Source organism: Morus notabilis, unplaced genomic scaffold (genome assembly GCF_000414095.1).
Source record: "Morus notabilis unplaced genomic scaffold, ASM41409v2 Scaffold370, whole genome shotgun sequence".
Classification (NCBI taxonomy): Eukaryota; Viridiplantae; Streptophyta; class Magnoliopsida; order Rosales; family Moraceae; genus Morus; species Morus notabilis.
This window is the reverse complement of record NW_010358187.1, coordinates 168,137-185,080: the sequence shown is the minus strand read 5'-3', so window position 1 is coordinate 185,080 and position 16,944 is coordinate 168,137. Positions and strand designations below refer to the sequence as shown.

The following is a 16,944-nucleotide window of genomic DNA, read 5'->3' as shown; positions in this document are numbered from 1 at the left end:
GAAGAAAACGAACGTATTCCAATTAAATTGGAATTTACAATGCTTTATTTTGGGAGTAAAGGCTGATAATGGTGGAGCAAGAACCATCAGAAACGTTTAAAATCGGAAAAATTGAGGAGTGCAACAGCTAGTACACGTGGCGCGCGCTGAGAGGAAACGTTGTTGTGCATGGGACACGTGGCCGATGCGGATTCGCAGAGTGGATAAGTTTTGCACAGCTGGAGCCTTGCGGAAGAAAGCCTGACGCGCGCGTGGAAAGAACCCGCCCAGGGGGAAGGAGTTACGCGCGTGAGTGAGGGAGCATCTGGGTCCCACGGGACGCGTGGCGGGAGCCGGTTGGAGAACTTCTGGACTGCGGGATCCACGCGGTAGAGGATAAAAAATTGGTTGATGCACGCGTCGAAGAGACTCGCGCAGAGGGAAGGACATGTGCACCAAGTGCGCGTGTGTACGGGGACAGCTGGGTCCCACGCGGCAGAAGTGTGCCAGAAAACGACACGTGGCAGCGCTAGTAGGGCTCGCACGGCTCGGTTGGCTCGGCTCGGCTGACGACTGCTGATGGGCTTCATTTTCATTTTCTTTTAGTTTTGGTCCAAATGTCTTATTTTCTTACAAAATAAATATAATTAAATTAATTAAATACTTCCACAAAAAATTAATTCCATGAAAATATTTAATTAAAACCCAATTTATTTAACAATTATGAACAATTTAAGTGCATTTTTATACACTTATCAGGGACCTACGACCCAAAGGGGAGGACCTACGACCCAAAGAGGAGGACTTACGACCCAAAGGGGGGACCTACGGCCCAAAGGGGGGACCGACAACCCAAAGAAGGGGACCTACGACCCAAAGGGGGACCTACGACTTAAATAGGGGGACCTACGAGCCAAATAGGGGGACCTACGACCCAAAAGGGGGACCTAAGACCTAAGGGGGGAATTACGACCCAAAGGGGGGGACCTACAACCCAAAGGTGGGGACCTACGACCCAATGGGGGGGACCTACGACCCAGAGGGGGGACCTACGAAACGACCTAAAGTGGGGGACCTACGACCCAACGGGGGAGACCTACGACCCAAAAGGGTGGACCTACGACCCAAAAGGGGGGACCTACGACCCAAAGCGGGGGACCTAGGACTTAAAGGGGGGAACCTACAACCCAAAGGTGGCGGGACATACGACCCAAATGGGGGGACCTACGACACAAAGGCGGGGACCTACGTCCCGAATGGGGGACCTACGACCTAATGGGGGGGACCTACGACCCAAATGGGGGGACCTACGTCCCAAAGTAGGGGACGTACGACCCAAAGGAGTTGGTGTCGTGGCGTGTCGACTGGCTTTACCCCCTGAACTATCTCACGTGCATGACGTGTTTCTCGTCTCGATGCTTGACAAATGTAAACCTATTCCGGAAGCTATAATGCAATGGTATGACGTTCCGATACAGTATGACGCGACATACGAAGAGGCACCGGTTCAGATTCTTGATCGGAAGCTGAAGAGTTTGCGTCATCGTGAGATTCAACTAGTGAAAGTGACGTGGCAGCACCATGGAGTTGAGGATGCAACATGGGAGCTTGAGATAACGATGCAGGAGTGGTACCCGCATCTGTTTTCACTGTGAGGTAAGTCCTAATTTCAAGGACGAAATTCCTTAAGGGGGAAAAGTTATAACACCCTGAAGAATTAAGTGAGATTAATTAAGAAAATTGAGATTTATTAGTGTGCCTAATCTGGTTTCATAAATTAATTATTGTTTAATAAATGTTTCTGACGTGTAAATTTAAATAATTTCAAGGTATTTGAATATTCTCAGTAATTATATTTTATTCCAGAAGTGTGTGTGGACACATTTCTGAAACTGTCATTTTAAATATTCTGACGCTTGTTTTCTTTTTTTTTTATTTTCTTTTTTTCTTCTTTTCCTTTTTCCTTCCCGTGCAACTCTCTCTCTCTCTCTCTCTCACTCTCTCACTCTCACTCTCTCTTTCTCTCTCATTTTCTCTCATAAATCAACCGGATTTTGAACCAAAGAAGAATTTCAAGAAGTTTTCAACGCCAAAAGAAGGATTCAAGGTAAGATTTCTGAAAAACCTCTCTTGAATCTTAAGATTTTCGTATTTAAAAACTTATTTCTTGGTTCGAAATAGATTTGATGGATTTTGAGTAAAACTATGGTAGAAATTGGAGATCTTGGGTTATTTGGACTTGATTTAGTATGTAGAACCCGGATCTAGTGGTTTTCCTTTGAGATATTTTGGATTTGAACTTGAAATTGCAGGTTTTGCACTGATTTTCTTCAGATCGGTCCTTCTGGCCATCTTGCACTAATTCCACCGGTCGACCGGATTTCACTACAACAGGTCAACCTGTGCGGTCGACCGAAGTGCACACCACCGGTCGACCGGTGGTGTTGCACTGCATTGTCACTAGTCGACCGGTGTACACGGGGTTTAACCCTGTTTTGCTTGAAACCCCATGTTTTGACCCTGATTTTTTAGGAGAACCCAAATTAGCTTCATTTGGGGACCTAGAGTGAATGGATTAGCATCTTTAATCCATGTTTTGGAATTAAAACCCTTGGAATGATGATTTGAAACATGAAATCATTTATGAAACCGGTAATTGAATTATGGCAGACTAATAGGAAATCAAAGAAAAAAATTGAGACTGAATTGCTTTAAGAATGATAATTGGATCCTAAAGTATGGTTTTGTATCAGTGCTAGCTGAGGACTCAGATTGAGGGGCTTGAGGAAGCGAAAGCCGGAATAGAGCAACGCTAGCCAGGTTTGGTATTTGAGAGGTAGGATTTCTTACCCTTTCCCTTGTGAGCCTGTTTTCAAAAGAATTTTGGCATTGCAAATATTTTAAAGAAATGGCATGTTTGCAGAAGAAAAACATTTTAACCCCCATGGCTTGTTGTAGTTCTGGGGAGTATAATGAACTGTTTCATAAATTTTAATGAATGATTTTTTAAGACAAGAGATCTTACGAATCGGTAAACCGGCTAATGGCCTAGATAGGATGTGAAGAGTGCATCCTTGGGGGCAGGACCGGAAATCCGATCCAGGGGTGATAGGCTTATGCATGTGGTTGTGTAAGTAATTTATCATAGAGTAAATTACTTGCTGATGCCTGTAATACGGTGATTTTCAGTTATATTTCCTTTGAGAAAAAGGATGTGAGGTTCCGGCTGTTGTGTTAGAACTGAATGTCCATATTTATTTCATTGTTTAATTATTTACTCATTTACTAATTTATTTATTTATTCATTTATAAATTTATTTCAAAATATATCATACTGGGCCTTTCGCTCACGTTTTATTATTTTATAAATGTTAAACCCCTCCCAGGTGACTCTAGAAGCAGTGCGGAGTAGCTAAGTTGCTACCACCTGGTTTGGAGAAGATTGTGATCATCATCCCTGAGTACGAATGTAAGAATTTTTAAATTCTGTAAACTCTGATATTTGAATTTCTAGACTGTGGTTGATGTTTGTAACGTTATTTACATGTTCATGTATGTACAATACTGAAGATCCTGTGGGTAGTTCCTGTGGGTGTAGCCCTGAACAGTGTTAGAGGCTTGAGTTTTAGTCTCTTTCTTGGAATTTACTTTTCAATTAAACGGGAGGCTTGTTTAGGAATTTCTTTAATATTTTACTTTAATCGTGTTTAACTCATAATTGAGCCTCCACGTCACCGACCCCCGCCCGGGGCGTGACAGGGACCTACAACCCAAAGGGGGGGACCAACGACCTAAAGGGGGGGCCTGCGACCCAAAGGGGGGGACCTACGACCCAAGGGGGGACCTACGACCCAAACGGGTAGACCTACGACCAAAAGGGGGAGACCTACGACCCAAAAGGGGGGACCTACGACTCAAAGGGGGAGACCTACGACCCAATAGAGAGGACCTACGACTCAAAGGGGGAGACCTACAACCCAATAGAGGGGACCTACGATCCAAAGGGATGACCTACGACCTAAAGGAGAGACTTACGACCCAAAGAGATAGTATTTACTCTTAAGTTAAAGAAGACATGTCGTCATACCGCATGATAGCGAATAAAATGTCACAAGGGTATAATAGCTAGAAAAATGCACATTGCGTAGTTGGTTATAATTAAAAAGCAAAAGAGAAAGAAAACAAAAAACCAATGAGTTGGTAATACAGAAAATAACTCGATCCGTCTTCTTTTCTTTTATAATTGCACGATCACGAAGGACTAGATTACTAACGCTTAAAAAAAAAACATAAAAATCACTGGACATTAGAAGACGACTAGAGTTGATATTAGCAAAAAGAGTAACATGGTAATTAATTCAATATTGATTTATTAATTGATATATGACAAATTAATTCACTTTATTTACATGCATTGTGCTTTTTCTAACTTGCTCTTTAGTGGGTCATAATTCTCTGAGCTCTCTCCTCTCAAATAATAATAATAATAATAATAATAATAATAACAATAATAACAATAATAATTATTATAATAATAATAAATTCTCCGGACTACTAATCTGAAAGGGGGAGAAAAGAGCACCTACCTAATTTTTTTATTTATTTTGTAGAACGTGACCTAATTTAGTTTATACAACTCAATTCTATGATCCATTTCCTTTGGGTATCCTCGTCACAAGAAATTCACAAGTAAAACTCAAAACAGACCTAAAAGGATAAACATCACCAAGAAAGTCATCTAAAATCCAGATTCCAATACCAAAAGCTTATATGGCACTCAAATGATTCCAAGTGAGGTGTCTTCCTTTTTTTCTTTTTTTCTTTTTTTTTTTTTTTTTTGTCTGAACAGCAGAATGAGATATGACGAACGGATTGGCGGACTTCTTCAGAGAGCAATGTAATGCCAACCAATTGTTACAAGTTTTCACATAAAAGATTGCAATCTCCTAGTTTTATTTATGGAAGGAAAAGACAGGAAAACTCCTCCAAAACTCAAAAATAGAAAAATCTACCATAAAGCAGAAGGCAATGCAGATTTAACTATAACAGTTCAGCACAGGTCACTTTGGAATTTTATTGTAGAAACAAGGACAGGAAGTTATTTCATCACATTCGAGAGCAGGTGAAGTTTAAGACTGACCCTCGCTCTTGCGTTTGTTTTCCCACCACTCGAAGAACTTAACTTGCGCAGCCACGGTGTCCAATTTGTAGAGTTGGAATGCATGATTTGCGATTTCTGCTCCAATCGTATAACCGAAGATACCTCCACCTATGAAGGACAATGCAGTACCTGCCAAATGCAGAATTGGCGTTAAGGAACTTCAAATTTTTGGTCCATTCATACCAGACTCTTCATATTTTCCGCCAAACCGTTGAAAATTCCCACACTTCATTCAGATCTCATCGAACCATATCAGTAATAGATTTATCACACAAACACAGCACAAAAACATTTCGTTCCTCTATGTTAATGACCTCGAGACTGCAGGAGAATCGCAGGCCTTTGAAGTATAGCGTGCAAATGACATTCCAAATACACTGGTTTTGATATGGTCACGTAAAGTATAAAGATCTCATAAGTTTTTAGCACTTCCAATTTTCTATTTGCTCTGCAGGAGAAAAGGAGAGGAGCTGCATGTGCCTTGTAAAGTCGAAATTGGAATTCTGGGCTCTGTTAGGTACCAACACAGATTTACTAGATAAACAAGAGACACAGAGAAAATAACTTGAAAATGGGTCAAGCTCCTTTTATTTATCTCCCATACATCTCTCTAAAGAGAGGAATTCCATTACACAGTTAGGCAAGTAAATAGAAAAGAACAATGGAGAATTCCAGGTTCCCCTTCCTCCCAAATGGTCTGCTATCAGTATTTTCCCAATCAACAGACAACCCCACACACACACCCACATCCCACTCCTTAAATATTCCCTCTGCTAACAAACTTGTAACCAACTTGCCACCTCAGCACCCATTTTCCATATTTACACTTCCATCCCCAATTCCCTGAAAAATCCCCCATCGGCCCCTCTTCCTAGAATAAACCAACGTAACAGGTGGTCTAACAAGCTCAAAGGTACCTAAGACGCTTATAAACTATCATCCTCACTCGTCTCTTAGTAAATATGGGATATAGTCAACAGGACATGAGGACGAACATTCTTTTCAAAATGCAGCACAATATGGTAAGTGCTATTAAAAATGCAACGGATGTCCCTTTTGTCAACAAACTAGGAATTCAGATTTACAAGTACCATATGTCTGTTATTGTCAACTTTCATTTTGTACAACTGACTGGGTTTGAAGATCCATTACACACATTAATACTACAAGTACTGCAGCTGTAAACATTTCCAAATCTTATCATAAAACTGAGATTTATACTGCCAATACAACAATTCTAATTATAATTGAACTTATCATTCCAAATGCTACATCATTTTGTTAAGACATTTTCAAAACCAAAAAAATAATAATAATAACATTAAGACATTTCAAAACCCAAAAAAAAAATAATAATAATAACATTAAGACATTTCAAAACCCAAAAAAAAAATAATAATAATAACAGGAGATGTAAATAAAAACCTTGGGAGAAAAAAAAAACATCTTGTGGAATAGCATAAGAGCAAGAAAAAAAATGGAAATTATTCATTTTCATTCAATTTGAGAAGCAAAACATAAAGCACAAGAAGAGTCTTGATCAAGTCATAAAGAATATTGCATCGCAAAGCAATCTTAGAAGTATGGAGGGGCAAGACACGGAAATATTACCATGCAAACTCCTTGAATACTTCCAGGTAACTCCCGCGGTTGAAACTGCTCCAATAACACTTCCTGCAAGACCATATTTTGATGTTTCTTTTGCAGCCTTCAGCTGTAAAAGGGGGAAAAAGGATCAGGAAATCCTAGTGGAGGTTTCATTGTACAAAGACTTATTAACTAGATTCAGGATGAGAATTGCCTTAGCAGATATTTGCTCTCTGAAGTGAGCTCAAGATATGACTTTCTAAACCGAAATATAAAATACAATTACCATATCAAAATATCTTTTGACCAAATTAACATAAACTAAAGACTGGTAAACAATATTCTTGTTGTACTCGTGGGCTTCTCATTCTTGTTTGGAACACCAAATTAAAGCAGTTAATTGCTCTTTGAACCAGATTGGCGACAGTAAAGACCGGTCTATGATTTTCACTTTCAGTTGAGCACTAATTGTTCTTGTTTTGAACATGAAACTAAAGCAGTTGATAATATAACGAAAAAGAATTTATTAATGCTTTGGAAGAAAATAAGAGAAGGCAGACACCAGGAAAGCAACGTCCCAAAATGTCAACTTAAAAACAACCACTTGTAAATTCAAGGAAAAGTTGTAGTTTGTTCGTAATCGTTCAATAATCTCAATTTCAGAACTGAAACGAAGTAAACAAGAATTATCCAACATTTCTGTAGATTTGTGAACAGATCCTCTTGAACTAAAAGACTTGATGTCGAAGAAGAAAGATGTGTGTATGTAAAGAAGATGATCTAAAAAGTCACTTGTGACAAAACCAACTTTAGCAGAGAACAGAGATTTCCATATGGCATTGGCATGTGACAACAGGAAAAGCAGAAACTTAATTGCTATGAAGCGATTTCAAATTTGCTGAAGAACTCAAGTAAATTATTAGCTTGAATTGCAGGAGACATTTCTTACTTTACTTTGATTCGAAAACCAAACTGGATACCAGCAGGGTAACCTCTATGATTCGAAAAGTACGGAACCAACGAACAAAATTATAAATTGCAAATTTCAAATGTTGAACCCATTGGTAAGTTCTTACTAAGGAAGGCTAAGAAGTTCTATGGTTACTTCCTTCATTTATGAAATAAGAGGATCCGCTGATTGAATGCTTAAGAAAACAACTTTTTTTTCTCCCCACTCCGATGAGTTTCTACCCCTCGGGTGAATTAGAGGAATACCAATTCAGAGTTGGGATTCGAACATACTATTTTTAAGGAAAAATTAAGCCTAATTTTCACATCAAAGTGGTTGAGGTGAATAACTAGACTTCAAAAGTGATACCTATCTTAACGTTATAGCAGTTATAATTTACAAAAGAACATGCCTCAGCATGACAAATGAAACCCAACATAAATCTTAATCATTATATTCAATCTTTTTCTATACCAGCAAAATGCTAACAGACCAACCACAAGACAAAAATTTGGATCTGATTTTTTAAGAATTAAACTAAACCATCACAACAAATGGGAAACGGTATAAACAAAACCAAACGGAAAATAGTCCATCAATATTACAGCAGACAAAAAAAAAAAAGACCTTGTTCAAAAAAAGGGCAAATTATGAAAAAGAAAAAAAAAAAAGACCTACCCAGATGAATAATATCATCTCAAACTAGAATCTATAAGCATCTCATCAAAAGGATTTGATTTCAAAAAATTGGCTCAGTCCCAAGAAACCAAATCAATAGAGTAGCAATATATAGATCAATAGATTTTGAGAAAACACCAAATTTTGAAAAAAAAAAAAAAAATCCTCACAGTGGGGCCATGGACGGGATCAGAAGCAATGAACTCTTCGACATCGGAGGAGGACCAGGAAGGAAGGGGTTCGTTGCGGTTGAGGAACCTGGAATAGTTGTCGAGGAACGAATACCTGTCGGCCAAGAAATCCTTGAAGCATTCCCGAGTACTCTTGAAGGACGATTGCGATGACGAACCATCCGCCATTTTTGTTCTTCTTCTACTCCGAAAGCAGATTGGGATTAGAAAAGCTCCTTCAACTACTCTTTTCTTCTTGGCTCGGCGTCGCGCTGCTTGAAAATGAGCCCTTTCCTTAGTTTGGTTATTTACAACCATGCCCTTTTTAGAGCAATTAGCACAAATGATACTAAACTTTTTAATATGTGACAATATAGTCTCTTTTTTCTTAACAAAACACTCTTAAACTCTTTAATTAAGTGTAATTTATACCTTTCCGTTTAAAATTAAGTGCAATTTATACCATTCCGTTCATATCCGTTAAATATTTAACAGGTAGATCATGTGCCGTATATGTTATATGATATAGAAGGGTAACATTGTAAAATACTAATTCTTTTAATTTTAACGAGATAAAAGTTTGGAATTAAAAGAAAATTATTGAAAAAAAAAAAAAAAAAAAACTTATGCTAACGAAGCAAATGATGAATCTGCTAGCAATCCCCCGTAAACCAAAACTGGTAGACCACACGACATAAATGCTTCATAATCATGGAGGAATCCCCTAAAAAATAAGCTAAAAAAGATAAATCCTTAACTCAAAACTGGTAGAACAACAAAATAGAGGGAGAAAATGAGTAAAGCTGCAACTCAACAACAAAAAAAAGTTGTAAGAGGGCTAGCAAAAAAAGCAACTCAACAAAATATTCAACCATAAAAAACCCAGAAATATCGAAAAGCCAGAAACACAAATCAAATTCCCATATATCTTCGATCGTCAGTACAAAAACACTGAAAAATAAACTCAACTCAACAAATTTAAACGTAAAACAGAAAATCCAGAAAAATTCCCACATATCTTTGATCGCCAATCAGAGAGTAGTCTTTCTACCGCTCTAAGTTCGAGTTATGTAACCCATTTTGAGACTGAGATGTGATTCATTTGAGTCGTTTTGAAGTGGCCGGACCATGTTATAATGCCACTAGTCGTAGGAGTTCTCTCTGTTATTGGGTAAGAGGCGCGTTTATATTGTCTAGTCATGTGAGTAAGCACATGATTCTTAACTCTGGTTTTGTCCTGTGTCTTAGCCCTTTAGTGGCTTTTTATTAAAATTATGCTATTGTCTTAAAAAAAAAAGGTGTTTTGCCAAGAAAAAAATAATAGGGACCAAACTGTCACCTACTAAAGATGTTAGAGATCATCCATGTCAATTACTCAAAAAAATATTAGAGTCGCACTCAATTTGCACCACGAACTTTTACAACCATACCCTAGAAAATTTTAGAGCCACCTCCATTTTGCCCCACAAACTTTTAGTTTGTTTGATTAGAGGATTGTAGAGGGTTGAACCCAAAATATGATTTATACTCTTATTTAATTGCATAACATTTTAAACTTGAATTTGGGTTTAGGATTAATTTGAACCTAAAATTGAAGGTTAAACTCAACTTTACTCCCTTAAAGTTCTTAAGGTTCTAACCTAATTTATTGTTTAAAACTCAATCCAAAGGTTCCCAACAACTATTTTTTTTTTTTCAAAAACCCATAGTTCTAATAATGTAATTAAATATTGGTTCAAACTTTATTCCCTGTTTAGACCTCATAATGCTAAACGCCAATTCGAACCACAAAAAACCCATATAGGTTCAAACTCATACAATTCAAACCCGCAAAGCGAAATGGACCAAATTAAAAGTTCTCACTAACATCTTAAACTTTAAATGTCCTTTGCCCTTTTCGTTTCATTTTCCGTTAAAACCAGACAAAAAAATAGCATGTACAATTACGTGGAGTGTTCTACGAGGATAAAATAGTAATTGAATTCTAGGTTATTTGCACCCATTCTCCCTAAGCTTTGGAGTTGCCTCCACTTTATCCTCTAAATTTTGAGGTAGTCTAACACTTTGTCCTCCAAACTTTTTCAGAGTTCCTAGTGTTTTTAGCACAATTACCTCCTGAACTTGTCTGGTTTAACAAATTGGCCCCAAACCTTTAGTTTTAACAATCAACCCTCTGAATTTATAAAATTGTTACAATGTGCCTCATTTAACTAAATTTGTTCGGATTTTTTTATTAGATTTAAGGGATTAAAGGTTAAGAAAATGAATCATTTGTGTTAGATTTGAATTGAAATGTTGAAATATTTCGTCGAGCGTGCTTTTTCAATACTAAAGTCTTGTTATTTCATGACTCAAGTAATATTACTACAATATTTTCTTTTACAAAAATTCAAATTTAACTTTTTTGTTACAATATTTTTCTCTCATATACACAACTCAAGTCATAACTTAAATTGTGCATATAAACACACCCTAATTCAACACAATCATCAACAAAATATGAATATTACTATAATTTTATAAATTGAGTTGGTAACTTACTAAAAGTAAAAGTTAGGAGATTTGAAATCTTATCTACCCAAATCCTAAATATTAATCACCACATTTTTTCTTTCTTTTACAAATCTATAGATTAAATTTATACGCTTAATGTTTTCAACTACCCATACAATAATGTCCCTAAAATGCCAAATCCTAGAACTAGATTAATGTGAGTCCAACTCAAGATTGAGTTGTAAAAAAGGAGTCTTCAAGTACAACATTTCAATTGCTGCATTTTTGTAGCATAACACAGCCAAGATTTCAGATGTTGCCAAGAGCTCTTGCTAAAATGCATGTCAATAAACTGAGGTGCTACTCTATGTCTCATTCAGCCATATGAAATTAGAGAAAATAGCATGTCATGTGTTCAAAAATGGTAAGGTCACTTTTTTTTATCACTCTCTGCGTTCACAATTTGACTCTTAGACTCCACTAAAAGTAACAGAAGAGGTTGATGCTAGCATTCTTTTCATGTGTTTTCAAGAGCCTTAAGGCTTGATTATGCCATGATAGAAACAACAAAAAATAGGTAAACTCAGGCCTAGCTAACTACAGGTCCTAAATTTTCCTGGTATGTCCAGAATAATTCGTACACATTATAAATACTAAAAATCAGTCCATGAGAGCAAAACTAGGAGAGTGAAACAGTACAAGTGTGAACTTTGGTACCAAGAGGAACCTAAACTGTAATTCTGATTAAAAAAAGCCGGCGACACTTGTATAAGGTGGTTTCGGCGATTGGCCACGAGGAAAGAAGGGTTTTGAGAATATTGAAGGAGCTACCTCTAGCAATAAGAAAAATGTTTTCCTTTACTGGGAAGATTATTTTGATTCAAGCTAAGTTGTAAACTGCCATGAAAGGCATCAAAACACTCCCCATCCACAATTTCCCATCCCTCTCCTCCACTTCACTAATAGCCCTGACAACCTTCCCTTGACTATCCTCCAATATCTGCAAAAGCTTACCCTCGGGGCTATATTTAGCAATTACTCCGTGTTGCCACCCTCCAATGTGAATCAAGTACTGCAGTTTTGCGGAAACTGGGAACTTGAGTAGGAATTTCCTCAGTTTTGGGTACAATGCATATACATAATTGTTCATGGTCCTGTGGCAGTGGATTGCCACCCAAAATTCACCCTTTTCGTTCGTCCTAACATTGTCAGGAAATCCGGGGAGGATAGCAAATACCTCTGAGGTTCCTGCTTTTTCCCCTTTCAACCAATACCTGCGTAACCTGCATTATCGATAACAAAATGAAATTTCATCCAAATATGATTATTGCCCAACAAAATAAATAGCATACATTTAAATTTGCCCCGGGATTCTGACGAGGCCTATATAACCTTTAGAATACTTACCAGAAGCCTATCTGAACTTTGTAACATTTAATTTTAGCTACTTTAGGTTCTTTTCCCTAGATACTTTTGGCATAAATTAATTGGAAGAGGTTTATTGCCAATGTAGAATTATGGCGCTTGAGAATGAAATTTGATGATTCCTTTGAGGCGCAACTTCTAAGTTGCAGTTCTAAAACTAGGTCATGCACCGAACCAAGTTCTATGACAAGCAGAACAAGCGGTCACATGATGATCTAAAACTGTTTGTTGTATTTCTAGCGTCCATTAAAAGCCATTGAGCCCTCGACTGGTTCTCCAAGTCAACCTAATATATTTGTACAGTAGAAAACTAGCATACATGTCTAACAAAGCAAAAATAGAATGGCATTGATGATGATATGCTTAAGTACCTGCCCAATGATCCCTCACAGAAGAGAAAGAAGGAACCATCCTTGCTTAGGGACAAACCATTTGCAAATTGGACATTCCTCACAAGCACTGTAGTTTCCTTGGTTTTTGGATTGTATTTCAGAACCCTGCCACTATCTTCTCCAGAGAAAACCAACTGCAAGAAGTTCCTGGACGAAACCATCATTTAGAAGTAATGAGACATATTTCTTTTCTGTTCACACGCACAAAAAGAGGAAAGAAGGAAAAAGAAAAGAAGTGAAAAAAAAAAAAAAAAAACAACAACAACAACAACAGAAGAAGAACAATAAAAACACTGGTGTTTGCAAGATAAGGGGCTTGTCAAAATGCCTTCTACTTTGATGACTCAATATAGTGGTCATCTACGGCCTTGGAGAAATTCAAGATTGTGAAGGAAACTGGAGGTAAGATATCACCTACTAGAAAGTTCTGCATAAATGTCGGGAAGAATTGAAGAATAAAAGGAGACACTGAAAGAAAAAGTAAAGGTTGAAAAACGTTTAGGATTCTTAAGTATTTTATCATGAAAATCATTCCAATCTAGACACTTATAAGATTTAAAGTTATTGACAGCTCCAATAGAGGTTGCAAAAGATTTCATGAAAATGAGAAAAAAAACTGTGAGAAAATGTTAAAAAAATGTATAGATACCATCTAAAAGTTTCGGACACGAAAAAAAAATACAGTTTTAAATTTGATTCACTAAAAGAAAGCATGATTCCACATAATTAAGACTTGTGTGAGATTTCTGAAATGTAGCCACATACAATTTCAAACAATCCTATTATCAATAAAATGCAAAACCAAAATAATTTTTGCTGAGAGACTGCACTACTAGCATTTTTTTGCTCATCAGCACTACTAGCTTATACCAGATTGATGATATGAAAAGAATGAACAAATTGCTCAAGCAAGTTAGTTTTTCATGTCAAGAGTGGAATGTAGGGCAAGGTGAATACTACTTTCTGAGCATGACATAGACAAGATTGAGCCCCTGCTCCCCAAAGCACTGAAAAATGTCGAGTTCAACAAATTCAAACAAAAAAAAGAGGGAACTTTAAGGAATGACATAAATATAACCAAATTCCTTCACTTCCAATGAATGGAAAATTAATGTGGAGCAAGGAATTTTAGCCTTGAATGGATCCAATTTCAGGAAAAAAAAAAAAAAAAAAGCCCAGGAGAAAAGAAACATCACGACTGCCCACTCTACCCTACCTCCTTTGGTATTTGGTGCTACTATCTGTGAAATAGACATTCCCTTCCTCATCCATGTCTAGATCATTGGTAAATCTTAATGGCACTCCTTCTGCTTCGGTTGCCAGTGATGTTGCCAGTCCACCTTCAGGCCCTACCTTCAACAGCCCAAGATATGCATCTGCAATGTACAAATCACCTGTTTTCTTGTCGAACCGAAGCCCCAAAGGCCGGCCACAAATGTGCTCGACCTTTAAGTAACTTAAAGGTGATGGTTTTGGATCACATAATTCAGACCTAAATCCAACAAAGATAGCTATCACATTAGATAATTGAAACACAAGAATCCAGAAAACACATTATATTTTTTGAAAGAAAATTGGGAAAAAAAAAAAAGCAAGTATATGGTTCTGGGCTGCCGAGAAATTGATCTAAATGGGGTCACAAATTAGCTATTTACTCTAATCAACTACAGCGACTACACACTAAAGAGTCATTAGAAATGTCTAGTTCAATCCAAAGAGGGTACAAATTCATTTTTTAATAGGCAAAATCTATAACATCATATAATTACCCTGACAATGATCAATATTGTACAGCTGATATCTTGGCAATAAATCCAGAGACAAATGATGTCATTTGTTAGTTTTTTAATGGCATAGATACATGTAACAAAACATGCATAAAGGGCTTATTTTATTTTATTTTATTTTTTTTGTCCGGGTATATAATTTATGCATAGTCCTAGCAGCATAAAACCATGATAAAGAGTTTTTCTTTTTTTTTTTTTTTTAGGGTGCAATACAAAATTCCAACTCAAAAAAATTGTAATGAATTGTCATAGACCATTCTTCTATTCCAATTCCACACCAGTTATTTTGTCCTTATCATATAATTCAATCCACTTCGACCAAAATCTTCTTTTAATAATCACAAAATTTAAGCACAAACAAAAACTCATCAAACTAACGAAAAATCCAAAAACCCATTTCCAAAATCTCAATTCTCACCTATTGGACGAAGTGTAGGCGAAATCAGTCCAAGAGCGACCATTCCAGAACAAAATTCTGCCATCGGCGACACCAGTGTAGGGCCCACGGCCAAGGGGATCGAAGGCGACGCTCTCCGGGCCTTGGACTTGGTTAAGGAACTTGATTTCCGATCTCTGGAGCAAATTCTCGCGGTCTCTCTCCTTCGGAAGATCAGACCATGGAGAAAGCTCGATCTTGTACGTCTCGAAGTCGGGGAAATCCGAGATGGCGCTGTGTTTGAATGGGTCTGTTGCGCAGTACAGGGCTAAAAGGAGGACGGCCAAGGTCAGAGCCCCTGAAAGAGTCATCCCGGCGGCGAGTTTTCCGGCTCTTGAAAGTTTTTAAGGTTTTTGGGTAAATGTCCCCACTTTTGAAACTTCAAACTTTCGAAAGTATCAGTATATATGTGTGTATATATATATATATATACACACACACACATGCACGTTTGCTATATCTACTACTGGTGGGGTGAGGTACTGAGTAGGTGGGGTAGGTGTGCAGTGTGCACATTTTTGGTGGCTGGTAGAAGCAAAGTGTTTTTGTTATTGATCTTTATTTTATGAGTTTTTTTTTTTTTTTTTTTTTTTTTTAAATTTGTTGAAGATGGGTTGTGTTATTTTATTTTATTTTTCCTCAAAGTTGAAAATGGATGTCTGCTTGGTAGAGTGGTTGATTTGAATCAAATATGTTGATGAGAAAAATTCAAAACAAAAGGGAAAATTCTGTGGTACGATATTAAAAAGGTTATTATTATTATTATTATTATTTGTATAGAAAGAATATCAAAGGCTTTGGCTATATAAAAAAACCTCAACGTTCTTTACATTTTTATAATTTAAATTTTTTTATTATTTTTCTTATTTCTTAAAAGGCGCTTAGGACTTTCTCATGATCAAAACTTACTTTTAAAATTAAAAAATTAAACAAATCATATTGCTTTTAAAAAAACAAAAAGAAGAGAGGAATTTTTTTTTTAAATATAGTTCGGCTATATTTGTTTCACAACTCAAATTCTAAACTTGAGTAGAAAAATACTGTAATAAAAAAGTTAAATTTAAATTTTTATGAGAAAAAATACTATACAGTAAATCTTGAGTTGTGAAAATATTTTTCTTTTTTCTTGTTTTGATTTTCAAAAAAAAATAGTTGATTTATTTAATTTTTAATTTTTTAAATTCGTGTTATATATTTATTTTTATTAGTTTTAATATTTAATTAGAAATTAATATGTTTAATTAATTTTCAGTGGCATGCCACATCAATAAAACTATTATTTTATTATTATTTGTTATAGATTCGGGGGCATTTAATCAGTTTTAATAGATCAGGAGATATTTTTAAATATGGTACATAGTTTGAAGGACATTTATTAAAATAATATATCAAATTACCTCTCTAATAATTGTCACGTCATCAAATCTGTTAAAAAAACTAACAGAAAGAGCAAAGTTGATAACGTTTCAAAATTTAGGAGTTGCACATACTAATTTTTAAAATTCAAAAGATAAAGTGACAAAAAGATCAAAATTCAGATGACAAAAATAAAATTTATCCAATAAAAAACTTGGAAGAATAACAAAGCCTGTAATCAGAAGAAAAGAGTGGTAAGAATAACATTGATTAGGCAACAAAATTTCTAAAAGACTTGCGGAACAACACTATAATTAGGGCTGACAATTCGTGTTTACGTGTCGTGTTCGGGCTGACACGATTACTGCACGACACGATTATAGCAAACACGAACACGAACACGATACGATTAATAAACGTGTTAGAAATCCAAACACAAACTGCTAATAACACGGTTAACATGACACGACACGCGAACACGATTACTAAACGGGCCGTGATGAGTCAACACGAAAAAAAACACGTTTATGA

At 36.5% G+C, this 16,944-nt stretch overlaps 3 protein-coding genes across 3 annotated transcripts; 1 reads left to right on the top strand and 2 right to left on the bottom strand.

Annotated features, from left to right (window-relative positions):
• Nucleotides 1-1,235: 1,235 nt before the first annotated feature.
• Nucleotides 1,236-1,634, top strand: LOC112090437. Its single transcript, XM_024161766.1, has one exon. It carries the CDS (start codon nt 1,236-1,238, stop codon nt 1,632-1,634), a length of 399 nt encoding a protein of 132 aa, XP_024017534.1.
• A 3,079-nt stretch (nt 1,635-4,713) lies between these two features.
• On the bottom strand, nt 4,714-8,804 carry LOC21400161 (succinate dehydrogenase subunit 6, mitochondrial). Its single transcript, XM_010092217.2, has 3 exons — nt 8,525-8,804; nt 6,752-6,854; nt 4,714-5,269 (listed from the first exon to the last, which is right to left on the bottom strand). Exons 1-3 carry the CDS (start codon nt 8,711-8,713, stop codon nt 5,109-5,111), a joined length of 453 nt encoding a protein of 150 aa, XP_010090519.1. The 5' UTR covers nt 8,714-8,804; the 3' UTR covers nt 4,714-5,108.
• A 2,735-nt stretch (nt 8,805-11,539) lies between these two features.
• Nucleotides 11,540-15,463, bottom strand: LOC21400160 (protein STRICTOSIDINE SYNTHASE-LIKE 3). The gene is made up of 4 exons (XM_024161738.1): nt 15,040-15,463; nt 14,051-14,326; nt 12,814-12,981; nt 11,540-12,300 (listed from the first exon to the last, which is right to left on the bottom strand). Exons 1-4 carry the CDS (start codon nt 15,366-15,368, stop codon nt 11,898-11,900), a joined length of 1,176 nt encoding a protein of 391 aa, XP_024017506.1. The 5' UTR covers nt 15,369-15,463; the 3' UTR covers nt 11,540-11,897.
• Nucleotides 15,464-16,944: the final 1,481 nt, after the last annotated feature.